The following is a 14,085-nucleotide window of genomic DNA, read 5'->3' as shown; positions in this document are numbered from 1 at the left end:
ATCACTTTCTTAACTATATCTTTGCTTGAAAAAGAAAAAGGTAGAAAGGAATTTAAACAGGAAAGGGAACAGCATATTTAAAAGATAGTATTCAAAGTATAAAAAAGCAAAAACCATCCAAGAGGTAATAATGGGCCGGTAGTTGAGGATGAATTTCGGTGCTTTCGTTTCAAATCATCCCCATCTTCATCCCCATCTTCTTGTTTTCCCTCTTCGTGGTCTGATAACGACAGACTTTGTCTAATTGCAATCTTTTTCGGTCCACCCCAGCTATCACCATGTATGTCTAAAATGGTAATATTACTAGACAGTTGATTCTCGTGAATATCTATATATTTGCCTTTATCGACTTTAACACCTTTCTTTATCAAAGAACTTCCCAAATTTTTAGCAATTTTAGATTCAATATTCAAATTCTCGTAATCTTCAATACATGATGGCGTCTCCTCCATCTCTGTAGTCTCTTTTAAAGTTTTCATAGAAGGAAACTCAACATTTTGATAGTGCGATTTAAGCTTCTCAAAATCTGCTAATAGTTGTACCTTATCATCTCCTTGATATTCAACTAAACCATAATTATTATCCTCCTGTGAAAATTCGTAAACCAAACCTCCACAAAACACAGAATACATCTCTTCAGAGAATAAATAATCTATTTCCTGGAATTCTCTTGGTAAAACTTTATTGCATCCAAACTCTGAAAAAAAAACTGGTTTTGAATAGCTCCTGTAAGTATCAACTAATGTATTATACCCTGAAGTTTGCATATTTTGTTGACCACACCATTGATAAGAGTTAACACCATAGAAGTCGACACTATTCTCGGGCTTTTCATCAACCTTGCACTCCAAATATTGAGATAATGATACCCTATAGCTCAGGTCATCGGCCGCAGAGTAACCTACCGGGATGGTTCTAGGGGAGTGTACACTTATGTAATTTTTCATAGTTCCGATCAACTCCTTAATATATGCTGGTGAATACTGTGCTGATCGTTTGTCGTTTACAATTTCATTACCAGCAAAAAACCCCAAGGTATTATTGTAATGAGAAAACTGTTCAACAACTTTGAAAACATGCTCCAGATAAACCTCGTTGTACGTAGTCCACGGTTCATACCTATTCAGGTGTTGGTTTTGTAATGGTGAATTGACATCTAAAATAAGATAAATTCCTGCCATTGCCAACATCGTCATACATGCATCATGATTTAAGTCTGGGTTGATGGAATAAATTCTTACTGTATTTATACCCAATTCTTGAAACAATAAGATATCACGAGCGCATGCTTCAGGATTAGATAATGGGTCCTGCTTTTCACTGACTTCTGAAGAACCCCCTGGCTGATAATCAACACCTTTAATGAAGAACAGTTTTCCAGTTACTGTGTCAACAAAATGCTTATCTTTAATTTGAATGGTATGGACTGAAGCTTGACACAATACGAACAGTTCCAAAATCAAAAAAATATAGACACTTACTGAAGACATTACACTCACTCTTTTCAACTTTCTTTGTTCTTCCTTGAAATGTGTGACAAGTTTTGTTCTTCAACACAGATTTTTCTGATCATTGAATTATGCGTCGTTTTTTTTGTGACACTATCTTATTTCAACCTGACGAAATATGAAAAACAAAAAAAAAAAACCCTTGGCAGATTTTTCTAGTCAAGATGTTACTGTATAAGTTTTGAAAATAATAGTTGTGCCTAGTAATCATGAATTTTTGTTTTCTCCAATATACAATAAGGGTCCTTAAACACTGCGGAGAAAAGAGATACGAGAAAGAATCTTACAAGTGTAGGTGTCTTGAAGAGTCAAAAGAGTACTAAATTTTGGCAGCTATATATAGATAAATTATGGACCGAGGCTAGAATGATTTTCATTTACTGCCTTTCAAAATGCTTTGTCACTACCTCGACTTTGTTAACGAGATAAAAAAAAAGGTACATATAATTCGAATATGCTCTGTATATAACAACAGATCTATGTGAAAGGGGAAAAGGTGTGCCTGCTAAGTCTTCTGTCATGTTCCAACGAAAACAAAAGTCAAATAATTAGCCCTCGACCTCGGTATGCTTCGTATGTTCTCAAGCAGTTCCTTGATTTACCTACCACATCTTGCTAACTGCCATGGTTGGTTATCTAATGGGCATGCATCTCTCGTCTTGATCCATTTATTAATACAATGCAAATGGAAAGCATGGTTACAAACACCCCATGCTGCTACACATTCATTATCAGTGTCGGTCATGGCCTTTGGTTGACATTCAATGCATGGCTCCATTATGTGGTTCCTGCAAATTGCGCAGTTATCAACTGCTATATCCCACGACCAAAATGCCACCGCAGTCCACTTCTTTATCTCAAACCTTTTCTTTTTGGTTTCCACCGGGGTGCTTTGTCTTGAATCATGCGCGATATTTTGCGATTCCTCCTCATCAACATCCATTCTTTCGGTTTCGTTACTCATCTGTGTACTGTTTCCCTCTGACTTTCCCTGACCTTAAATAAGAACACTTAGCGTTCTTCATATTGCATATGTTGAAGTCCATATACGTCTACCGTAGGTTTTTATGTTTCCCCTTTCACATCTTAACAAATAAATTGTTATCACAACATACGAAAGATCGTAATGAAATTTGACAGAACCTTGAATTTTTAACAGGCATTTCATTAGAAGCATATATGAGCTATGAAGGCTTTCCACACATCGAGCCCAAGCCAATAAAAATAGTTCTTAATATGCAAATGTCTAATGATCCTGGCAATGAGGTCAGCTCACTGTACCCGCCTCCACCCCCATACGTAAAGTTTTTCACACAATCAAATATGGAAAAATTAACAAAATACAAAGAAAATAAGGCCGCTAACACGAATAAGGCTACATCAAATGATAGTAATGACAGAGATGAGGAGGAGATAACATGTGCCCTAGATTATCTGATCCCACCCCCCATGCCCAAAAACCAGCAGTACCGAGCGTTTGGAAGTATATGGCAAGTCAAGGACCAACTGCCCGATTTAGAGAGCATGGGACTAACTCAGCTTTATAAGAAGTCCACAGAGAACGAAAGCACTAATTATCAATACAAAATTCAGGAGCTGCGCAAACTGTTGAAATCGCTCCTGCTGAACTACTTGGAACTCGTCGGCGTATTGAGTATAAATCCTGATATCTACGAGCGCAAAGTAGAGGACATAAGAACGATTCTTGTGAATATACATCACCTGCTTAATGAGTACAGACCACACCAGTCTCGAGAATCCCTTATCATGCTGTTAGAAGAACAGCTGGAATACAAGCGCGGCGAAATCCGCGAAATTGAGCAAGTGTGCAAACAGGTACAGGACAAACTTGCCAGCATACAAGACACCTTAAGAACTAAATCACACTCTTTTTCATAGTCTTTCCTATGGCCTCACTAGTATATCCCACTTATGTAACTATATACATTTTCCGGGGCGATACATCGTATAGTCGTCACGTGGTAATTCGCCCGTGCACCTCCCTCGGAACGGAAAAAAATACGAACTAAAGCTTATCGGAATATACACAAAAGAAAGTTGACGTATTTTGCCGAACTTCCAGGCACACTTGCCCCACCTTCGCACAGAAATCGCGCACCTATGAGTCTGCAACGGAAATTGTCTTCCATTTTTTTCTTTTTCTCTTCTGGGCATCGGGATCGATTGATAATGAAAAAAATTAAAAGAGTAAATTGGATAACTCGGCTTTTCGTGTGAAAGATTAGCTTATATAAGAGAAGGTATGCTTTTTCGAGAGACGATTTCGTCGAAAGTCATAGAAACCAATTTATTCTTTTTTTTCGAGTGTGTTAAAAGATCGAATACGATCATAAGCGAGAACAACACCATACAGATAATATTTAAAGAGCGCGTTACTTACACTTTCAAATCTGCCCTAAGTTCACTCGAGTTTTGCACCCTCGAAATAAATAACACACGATTTTCAATATTATAGATACAAAAAAAAGGAAGAGGAATTACGAACGTTTACTTTCCACAGGAAGATTGAAAATGGGTGGTTCTTCCGATTCAGACTCTCACGATGGATATTTGACTTCGGAATATAATTCCTCGAATTCTCTTTTTTCGCTCAACACTGGTAACAGCTATTCAAGTGCATCCCTCGACAGAGCCACTTTGGATTGCCAAGATTCTGATTTTTATAGTAATCACAAAAATTCACTGCTATCTGCAGAAGTTCCTAGGCTAATTTCTAACGACGCGTTACATCTCCCTATCACACTAAATTACAAAAGAGAAAATGGACACGTTACGTATACAAATGGAAAAATTAACAAGTTTATGATCGTCTTAATCGGCTTACCAGCTACTGGAAAGTCTACCATTTCTTCTCATTTGATTCAATGTTTGAAAAATAATCCGTTAACTAACTCTTTACGTTGCAAAGTTTTTAATGCCGGTAAGATAAGAAGGCAAATTAGTTGCGCCACAATTTCAAAGCCCCTGCTTCTGTCAAACACATCATCGGAAGACTTGTTTAATCCGAAAAATAATGATAAAAAGGAAACATACGCCAGAATCACATTACAAAAGCTATTTCATGAAATTAACAACGATGACTGTGATGTTGGAATCTTCGACGCCACAAATTCTACCATTGAAAGAAGGAAATTTATATTCGAAGAGATTTGTTCATTCAATACAGATGAGCTTTCCACCTTTAATTTAGTGCCCATCATCCTACAGGTATCTTGTTTCAATAAAGACTTTATAAAATACAACATTCACAACAAATCGTTTAACGAGGACTACTTAGATAAACCATATGAACTAGCCATCAAGGATTTCGCGAAGAGATTAAAACATTACTATTCTCAATTCACACCTTTCTCGCAAGACGAGTTCAACCAAATTCATCGATACATCAGCCAACATGAAGAAATAGATACGAGCTTATTTTTTTTCAATGTGATAAATGCTGGTATTGTAGAACCAAATTCTTTAAACCAGAGCCATTACCCTTCAACCTGTGGCAAACAAATCAGGGACACTGTTATGGTTATTGAAAATTTCATCAATCACTATTCTCAAATGTTTGGCTTTGAATATATAGATGCTGTTAAATTGTTTTTTGAAAAGTTTGAAAATAGCTCCGACAAAACCATGACTACGTTAGATTCGGTGGTTAATGATGAATTTTTCAATGATTTACAAAGCCTAATTGAAAGTAATGGACTTGCTTGAAACAATATCTCACTACCGCCGCATTGTGGCTATATCTCCTTTATGATACTTATGATCCCCCGTTCCTGAAAAACTCTTATTTTCCTCTCGCCTTTTAATGACTATCTTTACGACCTTTTCGCATTCTTTTTTTTTATTCTTCCGCAGTTTTCTTTGATATCTCTAGTTACATTATATCATTCCTTGAGGGGCTACCATACTCTTCGCTTTTGCTTTTGCAACAGCTTCAAAAAGTTCTTTATAGACTCCAGATAGTATTAATTTTTTAAGGTTATATCTATTTGTAGGGAACTGAGAGAGTCATTATGTATACTATATATTAAAAAGTTCCATATGTTGTTTTAACTTCTTTTCTTTAATAGATTGCCTCCTATATTTTTCTTTTTCTATTTACTTTTTACCGTGATTCTTTTCATAAATGCAACAAAATTTCGACACTAACGCCCATTGAGTCTCTGCTACTAAAAATGCTCATCATGTCCTTTGATAAATTTGGGATACAACGTCCATTCCAGTGTAAATAATGCAACCATTATCCAACACAGTGGCGGAATATACTTAATTCCTACTGTGTGTGCAATAACACCAGCCAAATATGGAATGGCTGCACCACCACAGCCACCAACAGCAACGGCAACACCAACACCACTCACATGTAATCTCTTTGGTAGCACTTGTAAGGCAACTATACTTGCATTTGGAAACAGCGGTCCAATAAACGTGCCACAGGAGAAAACAACTAAAAATAACACAAGGAAATAGAAAGCTGAATTCGAATTGATCGACCCAACAAGCACAAATAATGTGTATGAAGATAATGTTAGAAAAGCGTACGTTTTGCTTGCTCTATATTCGTTCTCAAAAAATCTCTCAGTAACAAATCCTAGGCATAACCTGCCTACAGTCAAGCCTGTCCAAAATGATGCGGCTATGTACGACATGGCGACCTTGTTACTTGATTTTGTTTCTAATAAATAACTAAAGAACCATGAACCAGTTGTAATTTCAGCACCTAAGTAAAGGAACAAATACAGCGAGTACAAGAAAATAGCGGGATTTCTTAAAAGTTCAAAGAATCCTGGACTTGTCTTGCTAGATTCAATCTGCAAGTCATCACCTATTTCTTCTACGTCATTGTTATGTTCTTTGTTTTCCATAGAGCAGAGGTAATCGTATTTACTTGCAGTCTCGAATTTGAAAGCTGGGAAGATTACAGTCATGCCTATTATAGAAAAGAACAGGGGAATAAAGAAAAAAAAAGACCAGTGACCCCATTCAACAAAGTATGAAACCAGTGGCGGAGTAACCATAGCTGCAGCTCCATAAAGACCATGCATGATACCCATGAGTTCATTCTTATGAACCAAAAGACTACCCATTAAGACATTACCAGTAGAATCTAAGATGCCGATACCCAAACCAAGAGGAAGACCGCAGAACATACAGACATAAAAATTGGATGGAGCAGATGCTAACACAATAAGGAATACTATACAAAGAGCGGCTGCTAGAAGCATGCCACCCCTCATACCAAAGTGCTTATTCAATTTCTCATTAGATAAAGAGGCCACTACATAACCACATAATTGGACTATAAAGATGTTTGAGACATCTACCCGGGATATATGGTAATATTCAATTAGTGTCGGAAGTAATGCACCTACCGTTTGATCGTTCATGCCAAAGACTATGAACATAATCAAGCATGCTATCACTTGCATCTTTACTAGTGGAACAGTTTGATAGTTTAGTGGATATGTTTTAACCGTTTCGCCATGCCAGTCAATTTCCTTAACCAAACTTGTATTACCATGTAGCCCATCTTGGTCTTGAGAATGTCTTCTGGAATCTGATGGTGATATCAAATTTTTTAATTCTATCGGGTTATGGTGAGAAACTTCTGTATTATGTATTCCGTAATCATCTACACCTAGTGAAGCCGTGGAGTCATTCATGCTGATACCTTTGACAATGTTTAAAAGTCTATTGTCAACTCTCAGAAGCTTTTTTGGTTTCCTTAAGGAATCCTTTTACATGTTACAGTTGAGTATCGAGGTATGCATAGTCGGTGCACTTTAAAATTTTCTATCTCGGAACGTTCACTTTTATTTGTCAGAATCATTGATAAAAAGCAGTTGATTACTGAAAGAGGAAAACTGATTGATAACATTAATGGCAGCCGTTGTTGGTTGAAACCTAGTTGGGCATTTGGTATTTGCAGTTAAATATTATGAGCTTATCTACACATATGGAAAATGCGTCAATTCCTAAGGGAAGTACCCCGATACCAAAAAATAGGAACGTTTGTTCTTTGAGCAAGAGCGAATTCCTTGGATCTTCGTCAAGCATTAATTCTTCTTTTCGGGTGAATCATTATTCAAACAGTGGACAAACATCAGTATTGGACTCTATACGGAGACCAAACCTGACTCCTACTTTTTCTTACAGTAACGGCATATATATGCCTGAGAGTCATAGAACTGGTTCGTTCAACGATAACAATGTGCCCTATGATAAGAGCCCCTACATAAAAAAAGCTGGAAGCATAAGCAACAAGTCAAATATGAAGGTCAAAACAAAGAAAAATGTTAACAATACAAATACAAGAAAGTCATCAGGATTCATTTACTCCACCAAAGTGGATAAAGAATTATCTAGTATAGCCAAAGTAAATGATCCAAGCCTCAACGGACTTATTTGTGCAGGTAAGACCCATTTGGGGTTTTATCAATTTTCGCCATCAGACAGGTCCATTAAGTGTGTCCATGATTTTATAGCACCCAGTAACAACACCTCAACAAGAGGGACGACATCACTTTTGCCCAAATTAAGCAAAAGAACAAGACAGAACAAATTCAGTACAATTGCGGACGTCAAGACTGGGTTCAATAACTACAAAAACTGTATCGCAGTGTGTAACAATTCTACTGCAATATCCATATATGATCTCAATAAAAGTTCCTCGATAGACAATCCTTTGATAACTTCTTTATACGAACATACAAGATCAATCAATAGTTTTGACTTTAATATGGTTGAATCAAACCTATTAATTAGCGGCGGACAAGATAGCTGCGTCAAAATATGGGATCTACGTTCCAATAAACCTAAAAGCTCAAATAGATCTGATATTAGCATAAATACAGCATCCGATTCTATCAGAGATGTTAAATGGATGCCTGGCTATAATTTTGCAACTAAGAGTGAACAAGGGACATCAACATATGGTAACTCTAAAAGCGGTTATAAATTTGCTTCTATACATGATTCAGGTTATTTATTAAAATTTGATCTTCGACAGCCTGCACAATACGAGAAAAAATTAAATGCTCACACAGGACCTGGACTTTGTTTGAATTGGCACCCCCATCAGGAATACATTGCTACGGGTGGTAGAGATGGAAAATGCTGCCTTTGGTATGTTGGTGATAATGTTAATGTTGCTGAGAACACAGTACTCAATTACGGAAACTCTCCCTCGTTGCACACACCTAATACGTCCCTCAACAACAGTAGTTCACTAGCTTTTCCAAAACTCACGATCAATACAGGTTACCCTGTTACTAAATTGAAGTTCAAGCCCGCTTATAGCAAGAATATATACAATTCGTTATTGGGAATGTCTTCTATGGGAGACGAAGCGGAAGTTCGTGTCTATTCTTTAGCAAGGAAGTATATTCCAAAGCATATTCTCCTATCAGAAACTCCTTCCTTAGGATTAGTGTGGTGGGATGAAAATCTCATCTTTAATATCGATAAGGGAACCCGTATTAATGGTTGGAATATTAGCAAAGAGCCGACAGTGTTGGACAATTTGAGCAAAAATACAACAACTTGGAGGGATTTAGATGGTAACGGTTTACTTTCAGTTGATCAGGAAATAGGCTCCTATGAACTATCAGAACCAGAGCTTCAACCTATTTCGACTGCCACAGGGAAGAAACATCCGGTTTCAACTAAAAATATGAAAAACAGCAATTCAGAAAACCAAAGTATAATTGGTGGGATAAAAAAGGGGTTTAGTCATACTGGATTGACAGGGTTTGCGCCGGAAAGACCACCTGTTTTGAAAGCAGGTCCAACTTTCAGTACGAAAAGTTTAACATTAACATCTGGTGCATCGTCATTTAACAGCTCTTCCGCATCGTTGACATCTTTGACACCACAAGCTGAAAATAAAGAAGAAATTGCTATCGAACCTCCTTGTATCATCACTTTAGATATACCGCAAATTTTTAATAACATCAGATTGGCTAAAATCGCACATCTAGGTAAAAATGGCACAGTTTCTCAAAGCTTTTCCATGCGTTATTCACCAGTAGAAAGGTTCAAATTTTTGGCTCGACAGCTTAAGTTTTCGTACATTCAAGAACAAAATGGTGCAAATAGCATTGATGCAATATATAAAAAAGTAGATAGCATTGCTGTTACCAAGGAAAATTTGACTAAGGATTATGATAGCGGTAGTGATGACGATGATGACAAGATAATCGAAAGCCATCTTCTGAAAAAATACAATTTTCCAGAAAATAATACATGGGCTACGTTAATGAATCAAAAAGGAAATAGCAAACAATCCAAGAGGAATTCAAAGGGTTCCAAGGACTTTGAAGAAAAGGATGTCAGATCAAGTATTTCTTCCGTTTCTACAAATAAGCAAAGCCATGGTGGATCTAGGAAGATCGACAAAAACATGGAAGCAGAATTGCAAAATAAAATGCAAACACTAATAGATTTGGTATCTATTGCAACACATAACGCATCAGTTTATCTTTCCATAGATGATCTAACCAATTTCAAAATCTGGATCTTAATTAGAGATTCATTACTATGGGACTTGAAATGGATGACCTCTTCGCCAGGCTCATCTGATGAAGCATCCAATATGGATATCAATGAAAGTTCCGACTTCGAAACAGGAGAAAACCTGCGGACAGGAAAAGACTCCACAGAGGAAGGCGGTGACGGGACAAGCGGTGCAGAATCATTGATAGAAGAAAGACCACTGGCATTTCAGGGAAGCTATGATCGACTAAGTGAAACCGAAAATAAACCTATCTCCAAACTTAAAGAACAGCTTGCAAATACAGAAAGAATCACGTATACACAATCAAGTGATGGATCAGATGAAGTTTTAAGAAAATTAAAAGAGCTTCAGAGTCAACATTGTAAATCTAGGGGTGAAATGGGAGAAGCTGTGAATGAGGATGTGATCATAGAGGAAGAGGAGCATGAACAGCAACAAGAACAACCTCATGATTCATCAATCAAATCAGCGCATCCTCGTACATCCCCAATCGCCAAAAGCATACCAATATTACAAAACCGAAAGCACCGTAAGTCTTTTATAGATACGTTTATGTTACATTCTCCCAATGGCTACAATGCAGATACAGATGCAGGTATTGAAGAGGATAATATATCTCCTAGGTTTGTTTACAATAGTGTGAGCCCACGTAGTAAAGTATCATCGTTACAAAGCTATGCCACGACGACCTCCCAACTAGAGGCTTTCAAAAAACTTTCTTCCCAAACCGTACCAACAATTGGATCGCCTGGGCATGCTTTATCACGCCCAGAGAGCATTGCTAGAGAAAAACTGTCTTCTTCATTGACAAAAAAACTTGCCAAATGTAGACAAGTTGCTGAAGATCCACCGTGGGATACCAAAAAACTCATCAAACAACTTTACAAACAAGCTACCGAAACTGGGAATGTCGTATTGACAGTGAATATTCTATTTCTTTTCCAAACCATATATCAAATAACGGAAACTAATATTGCCAAAGACGCGATTTCACACTTCTTGTTGTTGCTGCATCGGTATGAACTATTCGGCATCGCTGCCGATGTGCTAAAATACTGCCCGTTTGAAGACATAATGGGATCAGAAGGTGACCAATCTTCCATTCGACTGTTTTGTGAACGCTGTGGTGAGCTAATTACGAACGAAAGCTCTAAAGAAACCCTTCGGGCAGAAGCTCAACAAACAGGAAATAAGAAGATAATGGACAAGTTCGGATACTGGTATTGCGATTCCTGTAAGAAGAAGAATACGCTTTGTGTCCTCTGTGAAAGACCTTTGAAGAAACTCACTATGGTCATTCTTCCCTGCGGACACGAGGGTCATTTCCAGTGCATACAAGAATGGTTTCTCAACGAAAATGAACACGAATGTCCCGGCGGTTGCCCTGGTGTTGCTTTCATCTAAGTCAGTTATGCAATATATAGTTTAAGGAAATCATCACTATTGTTAAGTTAAATCGTTTAAAGGAAAAAATTACCCGACAATAAAAGCAGGGTAAATAGGTTATTACCCTCTTCGAAAAGAAAAATTTTTCTTTTCGTCGTCAATAGAGTTTAATGTAATACCTGCCTGATAAAGAGAGTTCTACATTGCAAGAGGTGGTATTAAACTTCGATTTATATTGTGAATATATTTTTGTGGTAGTGTTTGAGTGCTTCCTAGGATCTTTACGAAAAATAAAAGCATTTTTGTCTGGAAACTAGTGAGAAAGGAAGAAAAATGTCCGTTGAAGAAGTTAGCAAGAAGTTTGAAGAAAACGTTTCAGTCGATGATACTACAACTACTCCAAAGACTGTTTTGAGTGACAGTGCTCACTTCGATGTCAAGCACCCATTGAACACTAAATGGACTTTATGGTATACGAAGCCAGCCGTTGATAAATCTGAGTCGTGGTCTGATCTCTTGCGTCCTGTAACTTCTTTCCAAACTGTTGAAGAATTCTGGGCTATCATTCAAAATATTCCTGAGCCACACGAATTGCCATTGAAATCAGATTACCATGTTTTTCGTAATGATGTTAGACCTGAATGGGAAGACGAAGCCAATGCTAAGGGTGGTAAATGGTCTTTTCAACTTAGAGGTAAAGGCGCTGATATCGACGAATTATGGCTAAGAACTTTACTAGCAGTTATTGGTGAAACCATTGATGAAGACGACTCTCAAATCAACGGTGTTGTTTTAAGCATTAGAAAAGGTGGTAACAAGTTCGCCTTATGGACCAAATCTGAAGATAAAGAACCACTATTGAGAATTGGCGGTAAATTCAAGCAAGTCTTAAAATTAACCGATGACGGGCATTTGGAGTTCTTCCCACATTCCAGTGCCAATGGTAGACACCCTCAACCATCAATCACCTTGTAAGATAGTCTAAATTTTTCTTAAGATAATTGTTATTTTAATTAAAGTTATATATAATCATAATATAATATATATACATTCTACTAGTTAGAATGCATGTATAAATTCATCATATTAAAAGAGAAAGAAAGTCAAAAAATAGAATAAAATAAAAATAAAAATAAAAATAAAAATAAAAATAAGAAAAAAAATAAAATTACTCCATATTTACTATGTCACTTTATACATTTGACTAATTAGCATATATAATACAATATTATAATGGAAATAGGACGATCTACATGTGATAAATAAACATAGAATGCATCTAAGCGTGCACGGCTTCAATGGCTTTATCGAAGGCGTCCATCCCTTCATTGATTAGCTCGTCTTCAATGGTTAAGGCGGGAACAAATCTGACCGTACTCTTACCAGCGGTGATGATCAAAAGACCCAACTCTCTAGCCTTTTTGATGACTTCAGCAGGTGGTTCAGCAAATTCAGCGCCAAGCATCAAACCCTTACCTCTGATAGTCTTTATCAGATTTGGATATTTGGCTTGAATTTCACGTAAACGCTTTTGCAAAATTTCACCCTTTTTAAAAACTTGTTTCAAGAAAGCCTCGTCTGCTATAGTATCCAAGACATAGTTACTTACAGAACAGCCCAACGGATTCCCACCATAAGTAGTACCGTGATCGCCAACTGTTAAAGCATTGTTAACTTTTTCATTGACGACGGTGGCGGCAATTGGGAACCCATTGCCCAGTGCCTTGGCAGATGTAAAAATATCTGGATGTGCTTCTCTTGGCAAATAGGCATGAGCCCATAGCTTACCTGAACGGCCTAAACCACATTGAATTTCATCATGGATGACAATGACATCATTATCCTGGCATATTTTCTTCAATGCGGTTAGCTTTTCAATTTCTACTGGATAAACACCCCCCTCACCTTGTATAGGTTCAATAATTAAACCTGCAATTTCATCTTTTTTGGTAGAGATATAACTTTGTAATTTGGTCATTTCATCATTCAAATTTAAGAAAGAGACATTCGGGATTAGATGACCAAAGGGAGTTCTATATTTGCTATTCCAGGTAACAGATAAAGCGCCCATAGTACGTCCATGAAAAGAGTTCTCAAAAGCAACAATTCCTTGCTTACTAGCACTTTTCATTATACCGTACTTCTTTGCAAATTTCAAAGCAGCTTCATTTGCTTCCGTACCTGAGTTGCATAGAAACACTTTCGAAGCATCATGTTGACCACCGAATTGCTTCGTTTTTTCCACAATTTTTTCACTTAAATCGAGGCACTCCTTAGTGAAGTAAAGATTGGAAGAATGAACTAGTTTGTTTGCTTGATGGTGGAGGATTTCTGCTACTTTAGGATTTGCATGACCTAATGCAGTCACCGCAATACCTGCTGTGAAATCGATATATTCCTTGCCATTGACATCGTCGTACAGCTTGGCATTTTTACCTCTAGTAATACATAGATCTTCAGGTCTGGAGTAAGTGGTCACCTGAAAGGCTTTTTCTTCCAAAATACTAGTGAATCTTTTGGTTGATGTACTGGATAAGTATCTTTTAAACATGACTGATGTTGATATCGAATTATTTTGGCAGAAAAAGAGTGTTCGCAGTCACTTGCACTTAAGAGTCGAATTTCCTCGACATAGCGAAAGTTTTTTTCTAGGCTTTT

At 37.2% G+C, this 14,085-nt stretch overlaps 8 protein-coding genes across 8 annotated transcripts; 4 read left to right on the top strand and 4 right to left on the bottom strand.

The window, feature by feature from the left end:
- Positions 1–77: 77 nt before the first annotated feature.
- GAS4 (1,3-beta-glucanosyltransferase) lies at positions 78–1,490 on the bottom strand (the record flags this gene model as incomplete). Its single annotated transcript, XM_056225502.1, has 1 exon — positions 78–1,490. One exon carries the CDS (start codon positions 1,488–1,490, stop codon positions 78–80), a length of 1,413 nt encoding a protein of 470 aa, XP_056079314.1.
- Positions 1,491–2,106: 616 nt separating this feature from the next.
- HRT1 (SCF ubiquitin ligase complex subunit HRT1) lies at positions 2,107–2,472 on the bottom strand (the record flags this gene model as incomplete). Its single annotated transcript, XM_056225501.1, has 1 exon — positions 2,107–2,472. One exon carries the CDS (start codon positions 2,470–2,472, stop codon positions 2,107–2,109), a length of 366 nt encoding a protein of 121 aa, XP_056079313.1.
- Positions 2,473–2,750: 278 nt separating this feature from the next.
- Positions 2,751–3,407, top strand: MED7 (mediator complex subunit MED7; the record flags this gene model as incomplete). Its single annotated transcript, XM_056225500.1, has 1 exon — positions 2,751–3,407. One exon carries the CDS (start codon positions 2,751–2,753, stop codon positions 3,405–3,407), a length of 657 nt encoding a protein of 218 aa, XP_056079312.1.
- Positions 3,408–4,040: 633 nt separating this feature from the next.
- On the top strand, positions 4,041–5,234 carry PFK27 (6-phosphofructo-2-kinase; the record flags this gene model as incomplete). The annotated part of the gene is made up of 1 exon (XM_056225499.1): positions 4,041–5,234. The coding sequence occupies one exon, from the start codon at positions 4,041–4,043 to the stop codon at positions 5,232–5,234; it is 1,194 nt and encodes a 397-aa protein (XP_056079311.1).
- Positions 5,235–5,695: 461 nt separating this feature from the next.
- On the bottom strand, positions 5,696–7,189 carry BSC6 (Bsc6p; the record flags this gene model as incomplete). The annotated part of the gene is made up of 1 exon (XM_056225498.1): positions 5,696–7,189. The coding sequence occupies one exon, from the start codon at positions 7,187–7,189 to the stop codon at positions 5,696–5,698; it is 1,494 nt and encodes a 497-aa protein (XP_056079310.1).
- A 275-nt stretch (positions 7,190–7,464) lies between these two features.
- On the top strand, positions 7,465–11,445 carry RTC1 (Rtc1p; the record flags this gene model as incomplete). The annotated part of the gene is made up of 1 exon (XM_056225496.1): positions 7,465–11,445. One exon carries the CDS (start codon positions 7,465–7,467, stop codon positions 11,443–11,445), a length of 3,981 nt encoding a protein of 1,326 aa, XP_056079309.1.
- Positions 11,446–11,760: 315 nt separating this feature from the next.
- Positions 11,761–12,402, top strand: CDC33 (translation initiation factor eIF4E; the record flags this gene model as incomplete). Its single annotated transcript, XM_056225495.1, has 1 exon — positions 11,761–12,402. One exon carries the CDS (start codon positions 11,761–11,763, stop codon positions 12,400–12,402), a length of 642 nt encoding a protein of 213 aa, XP_056079308.1.
- A 304-nt stretch (positions 12,403–12,706) lies between these two features.
- On the bottom strand, positions 12,707–13,978 carry ARG8 (acetylornithine transaminase; the record flags this gene model as incomplete). Its single annotated transcript, XM_056225494.1, has 1 exon — positions 12,707–13,978. One exon carries the CDS (start codon positions 13,976–13,978, stop codon positions 12,707–12,709), a length of 1,272 nt encoding a protein of 423 aa, XP_056079307.1.
- Positions 13,979–14,085: the final 107 nt, after the last annotated feature.

This window comes from Saccharomyces mikatae (genome assembly GCF_947241705.1).
Source record: "Saccharomyces mikatae IFO 1815 strain IFO1815 genome assembly, chromosome: 15".
Lineage (NCBI taxonomy): Eukaryota > Fungi > Ascomycota > Saccharomycetes > Saccharomycetales > Saccharomycetaceae > Saccharomyces > Saccharomyces mikatae.
The sequence above is the reverse complement of the archived record's forward strand: the minus strand, read 5'-3'. Positions and strand labels throughout refer to the sequence as shown.